This window comes from Haplochromis burtoni, unplaced genomic scaffold, assembly GCF_018398535.1.
Source record: "Haplochromis burtoni strain Fernald_Lab_line unplaced genomic scaffold, NCSU_Asbu1 Contig_516, whole genome shotgun sequence".
NCBI lineage: Eukaryota > Metazoa > Chordata > Actinopteri > Cichliformes > Cichlidae > Haplochromis > Haplochromis burtoni.
Genome location: NW_024582877.1, coordinates 291,820 through 297,819, shown reverse-complemented (window position 1 = coordinate 297,819; position 6,000 = coordinate 291,820). Strand labels below are relative to the sequence as shown.

Sequence of the window (6,000 nt, the reverse complement as noted above, 5' to 3'; positions counted from 1 at the left end):
TGCAAACACAAGATCTCACATTTAGTTTATGACCTTTAAGGGTCCAGGTCCACCCAATAAGTTACTGCTGTTTGAGCTCTGTCTAATCATTCGGTTCACAGTAGTTTGGCACTTCTGCACCAATCATGTACCCAGCTTGACTGAAGAGGACACTGAGCTGATTGTCCTTTGCAGGTCAGACTTTGGGAAGTACCCCTCATGTCTCTTTAAAACCAAAAAAGAAGTCATTCATCAGCTTGTGCAGCTAGTTTTAAAGCATGACCAAAAATAAATGGAAATGCGTTGAGGGAACTGTCAGCTGTTCTAGTGTGTGGTGATCTTATTCACTCACTTCTGTGCTTGGATGCATCTCTCAGTATGCCTCTGTAATCTATATAAACTATAAACTATATATAATCTATACATGTATGCCCCTTGTCTAGTTCATATTGGCTGTAACCCTGTCGAATACTTTGAACAGTTTTACCTGACATTCAGACAAATAGCAACAGTGCGTGAAGATTAAACAGCTGGATAACTTCACTTCAGCTCACAAAAAACATTCTCCACCCTCCAATACACGCAGACAGTAAGCTGCGTAAACAAACTCTCGCGAGATAAAATGACGTCAAATGATACTAATGTATCAGCCTGACCAAAGGTAAACTTTCGTCCTATAAAGGGGATTTAAAGGTAATTGGTCGCAGTAACAGAACCCTGCGGCCACTTTAAACCCGGGCAGAGTCGGTTTCCTCGATGTGAGAAGTTTACTCTTCCGCTTGCACGCTCTCTATTTCGTAAGCGACCTACTTTAGGTGAAAGGGGCAGGGCACTTAGACTGTGAGCAGACGTCTTGAAGTGGTTTAGCAGAACTTCGCACCTGCACAGGTAACAGAAACTCACCTGTGTAGCAGCTGTGAGTGATCCGCTGTCAGATCTGAAACCATGGAATACGATTCGGTGTCGAGGGGAGCCCGAGCCATGTTTTTCATGCTCACACCGAATGAATCATCTTTTGAGAAAGTGGAGGATGTCCCTCAGTATGTGCAGCAGGTGGGTGTCGCCTCGTTCTCGTTCACAACTAATACATCTGGTGTTTTAGGGTTATACTGAACCCGCCCCATTGTCCCGTCACTTTATCAGATACAGTTGACAGAGCCTTTTCACCTGGTCAGTAAAGTATCGATTTGAGTTGAGTCAATCAACTCAAAATCGGCATATTTAAAACAGTTGAAGTATTCGTCAGAAGAAAAAGGTCAAACAGTCTGTTTTGCTTCTTTCTAAATGAGACTTTTGAACTGAACAGTTTTTATTCAGAGCACTTAGAGCTCTGGGGAGTAAGTGCATGAGTAAATATGAAGTGAAATTTGAAGTTTAACTTAATAAATGTCAACCTATGGAGAATATTGCATTAAGTATGGAAAAGTTACATTTGTATCAACACAGTAACCAATCTGCTCAACTTATATAAATCTAATTACTTCTGCCTAATGAAAAATTTATAGCAACGTTCTTTCTTTTCTCCTTCTGTCACTTTGCAGCATCTCAATTACTCTTTTATTGTGACAAATGGCTGGTGCAGGTTTAACAACACAGGTTTGCTATGAGTTTTTATGAGCAAATCAGGGGAGGAGAACAATTACCCTCGCAGCAAGAGTCCTAAAAATCCACTAACAAGTGTGATAAAGCAAATTTGTTGTTGCTGCAGGGCTTACTGGTGATTAATATTTTGCTTGGGCGTGCCTGAGCAGTTTAGTGACTCGGCACTGTTTACAGCATGTCGTTAATTATTCTTCACCACTGTCATTCTGTGATCCCAACAGGCCAAATTAGTCAAAGGGGGGAAAATCACAATGCAATCTTGTGATTTTTGGAGTTATTTGGAATTGTGGGCTGGGTTGTTGCCAGTTCTCTCAGCTGTTTGGTGATTTGAATACAAACACAAAATTTCTCAGACAGCAGTGATAAAAATGTTTTGTCAGTCTGCCTGTTTTTAGCCAACATCACTCAACTGTGACCTTTTAAAATGGCTGTTTGGGGGGGGGGACAGACATCTGGTCCACAAATGTCATTTTCCATGTAGGTTTGAATTCAGAAGAAAATAAAATACAATTATTACAACGCCACAACAAACAGTCCACACAAGCTCAAAGTGTACTCGTTTAAAAGAAAAAAAGGCTTGGGCAATTTTTAGTTCAAAATATAATTGCGAACAGTGTGACTGCATGCAAGATCATAAAGAACTGAAAAGAAAGAAGGTGATGCAAGTATTAAAAAGACAAAATAATGAAGAGAAGCTTTTTTTTTTTTTTGTTTGTTTTTTGATGCGCCATTTGAGAATCAGCTTGCCTTGCTGAAAAGTCTTGCCTCAAGCTGTCAAGAACTCAGGGGTGCAGCGGTAAAACTATCTGCTAGATAGGAGAGGGGGGTGATGTCGGGGGGTGGGGGTTTTAGGCCAGCGTCCAGAATGATAATCTCTCTCTCAGCGGGTTTGGAGGAGGTCTGCCTACGCAGCGAGCCCATTTGTTTGCTGCAGCTTTGCAGTCTGCTGCCAGATGTTGGAGTGTTGCGTGTGATCACTGGTCTCTGGTGGTGCTCTCGCCTCTGCTTGTGCGCACACATTCACACACACTTGCATCACACACCTGCATGTTAAAGTTGAATCATTCACATGGGGATTTGTACACACACACACACACACACACACTCACTTTAATCCACACATGAATACGCACACTTCCTCCCTCCTCACCTGCAGATGTGCTCCTCTGTGGTCTCGTCACGCCTTTCATTTCTTGCTGCTCTTGTGGGGGCCGTGTGTCCCCTTTATGACTGCAGTCACTTGGTCAATGAGCACATTTGAGCTAAAGCTAAGCAGCAGGGCTCACATGCTGCCAAAGTCATTGTTGTGACCCGTTTGCTAACCCCGTCCCTCACTAATTTGTTCCATGTTTGACAAACCCATCAAGAGGTTATTACGGCTTTCCACGACTGTTACAAATAAAGGCATGTCACTGACTGTTTGTTTGGTGCTCACCATTTGTTTTGTCAAAAGCAGTTATTGTCATGTGTTCATGGCAACTTTTTCTGTTTGCTATTTGGTTCTTACAATGTAAGAAGTTATTCTTTTAGGTTTTATTCATTTACAGGCATTTTACCCCATGAAACTCTTTCTGCTGTTGTTCGTTTCTCTTTAAGTGTGAACTTTCAGTTTTTAACTATGTATCTTTAAAATGAGTAAAAGTTGGTGCACATCTTTCCAGATGAGTGTTTTCCAACTTGCAAAAACACCAAAAGTTTATGTACAGTCCATTACAATTGAAAAAGATTATATTTATTTGACTTATGAGCATTTTAAACTGCTTTTTAAAATTATCAAACATTCATCTGAAAGAAAAAAAAAATACTAAAAACCAACTTGCATAGCAGATGAAGCTCTTCTTAAAATATTATTTGAGGTTATGCTAAAAATGCCATATTTGTTTTCCGAGACTTAAAGAATGAATTTCTAGGCACAGCCAAGTGTTGGGGGGGGTTTCCAGTTTGGTGCTTTTTGCAGATTATGTGGTGGTTCTAGCTGCTTCAAGCAGTGACCTCCAACTCACAAGGTTTGCAGCTGAGTATGAAACAGTGTGATAACAATTAGTCCCAAGTATGAATTAGTCCCGAGGCAATGCTTCTCAGCCAGAGAAGGGTGGAGTGTGCACTCCATTTCAGGATCAAACTTCTGCTCCAAGTCAAGGAGTTTAAATATATTGGGACCTTCTTGACTTAGTGGAGAGGGTGTAGAGAGCAGCGTCAGTAGTAACATGGCTGCTGTACCATCTGTTGTGGCGAAGAGAGCTAAGAATGAAAGTGAAGCTGGCAATTTACTGGCCAGTGTACTTGTGTACTTGCCTGCCCTCCTCAATGACTGTGAACTGTGAGTATTGAGTGAAAGAATAAGATCATAGATAGAAGTAGTGAATATGAGTTTCTGGGCTCTCCTTTAGAGATGGGTTGAGGAGCTTGGTCTTTCAGGAAGGGTTCAGAGTAGAGCTGCTACACATCAAAGTAGAAACGTTGATGTGCTTTGGGTATCTGACTAGGATGACCCCGCCCCCCCGACACCTAAAACCTTAGACGTCAGTTTGCCTGAAACGCTCAGCTGTCATTGTCTCTTTTTTTCCTACCAGTGTGCCTACCCGATGTCAGCTCAAAGAATTCCATATTTCATGAAACTGTGGCTCAGAATGTGCATTGAATACAAAGGTGGATGAATCCATGTGTAGATCAGCCAGTTAGAAGAAAATTTGACTGTTTAGGGAGGATGGCCTTAAAGTGATAATGAAGTGGGTTGTTTCTAATAGAAGAGGAACTTAAGAATTGCATAAAGGCACAGTATAAGGTGAGTAAGAATTCTACTGAAATGTGAATCATGCAAAGTTGATTTAGTAGAGGTCCATGATGAAATTGTGGAGCTGGAAAAGGGCACATCAGCCCTTTACGTGTTCCTGTAACATAAGATGCGTAGCTTGTTTACCTGCGGTCTCCATCTACTTACGTAGCCTAACAGACTTAATGCGCTCTCTCTGAACATGTATGACTTTATATTATCAGTGAGCGTGAAGACAATTAGGTTTCTTAAAATAAGATCTTGCTCCTCATTCTATTTTGCTTGGGTTCTGCCTGACATCACTGAAATGAAAGCTTGCTGTTGGTTAGCACTGATGTTTAATTCATCCACTGAGATAATTTCTACCTCCACTGCTGCCGTGCTTGGATAAATGTTTTTGTTCACCAATCTGCCAATTGGTTGTGGTTTTATACCCGTTGCTCCAGGCTCATACAGTGAAACAAACATCATGGATCACAAGACATGAAAGTCCTGCAAGCTTTTAGCTCATCTGCCAAAACAAATGCTCAACACAACGGGTAATGGCAACAGAGGACTTGGAACAGTTGTGTTTTCATGGTTTGTAACACTGCTGAATCATGATTTTGTGTCTGTGCAGGCAACTCCTTTCTTTGTGGGACTGATGACTCTGGAGCTGGTGGTGGGCTTTCTGAAGACGGGGGCCCCAGTGATCACAATCAGTGATGGAATCACCTCCCTATCTGCTGGAATGGTCTCCAGACTCCCACTGTGAGTGTTTAGGCAGGTCAGGTCACATAGCAATAGTGCAAGTAAGGCATAATTTGGCTTCTGTTCATTTTAAACACTGTGGTTTGGTGTTTTTTATATGGCTGAGCAATGTGGTTTTTTGTTTGCTTGTTTGTTTGTTTGTTTGTTTGTTTTTTAGTTTAGGTTTTTTAGTTTATTTTTTTAGGTGCTGTAACTCTGGATCTTGTATTAAAGAACCATTACCTGTTAAAAGTGAGTTCATGTGAGGAGGCCAGCAGGGAACAGATAAATTAGGCGATAAAAGGATGCAGTATGTCAGGTTTAGGATGTGCAACAGAACTGAATATAACTATTAATATTTATTTTTTCAAACAAACTTCAGCTTACTGAAATTGGTTTTAAGGTGGTTCTTCTAAAATGGTTCTTATAGTGGTTCATTTTCAATGTAAATATAACGTTAGTTTCAAAGTTAGTTGAACATAATCTTTTCTAGTTCTGCATCGTTTTAAAATGTGGATTGAAATGGGGAGCAGTAATACGGCTGAATGATGGGAACTCAAACAGGGGAGGCTTTGTAATCCCTGATGTACAAAATTACTTACAAATTAAACAAATTTCTGTCAAGGTAGAACACAAGGTGAACAGATGACTATCGTGATCCTTGGAGCGCAGCTGTACGTGATCACAAACTGAATGCTGTACTTGCATAAGCACATTTGAGCTGACACTGAGCTTTGACCTTTCCTCTCCACAGTTTGCTGATGAGAGGCTGTGAGCTGAGCGCTTACATGCATGTGTGGAACCACTACCGCTTGGTGGAGCTGCCCTGGGACTCTGCCTGGACCTGGTGGTTCACCTTCTTGGGAGTGGACTTTGGCTATTACTGGGTCCACCGTTTTGCTCACGGTACTAGTCGT

At 41.3% G+C, this 6,000-nt stretch overlaps 1 protein-coding gene across 1 annotated transcript in view; it reads left to right on the top strand.

Annotated features, from left to right (window-relative positions):
• Positions 1-581: 581 nt before the first annotated feature.
• Positions 582-6,000, top strand: part of agmo (alkylglycerol monooxygenase) — a 47,815-nt gene continuing 42,396 nt past the window's right edge. The window contains exons 1-3 of the mRNA XM_005947159.3: positions 582-1,032; positions 4,974-5,104; positions 5,838-5,989. Of these exons, the coding sequence (XP_005947221.1) occupies positions 925-1,032; positions 4,974-5,104; positions 5,838-5,989 (391 nt within the window). The 5' untranslated portion in view covers positions 582-924. The remainder of the gene's footprint in view (positions 1,033-4,973; positions 5,105-5,837; positions 5,990-6,000) is intronic.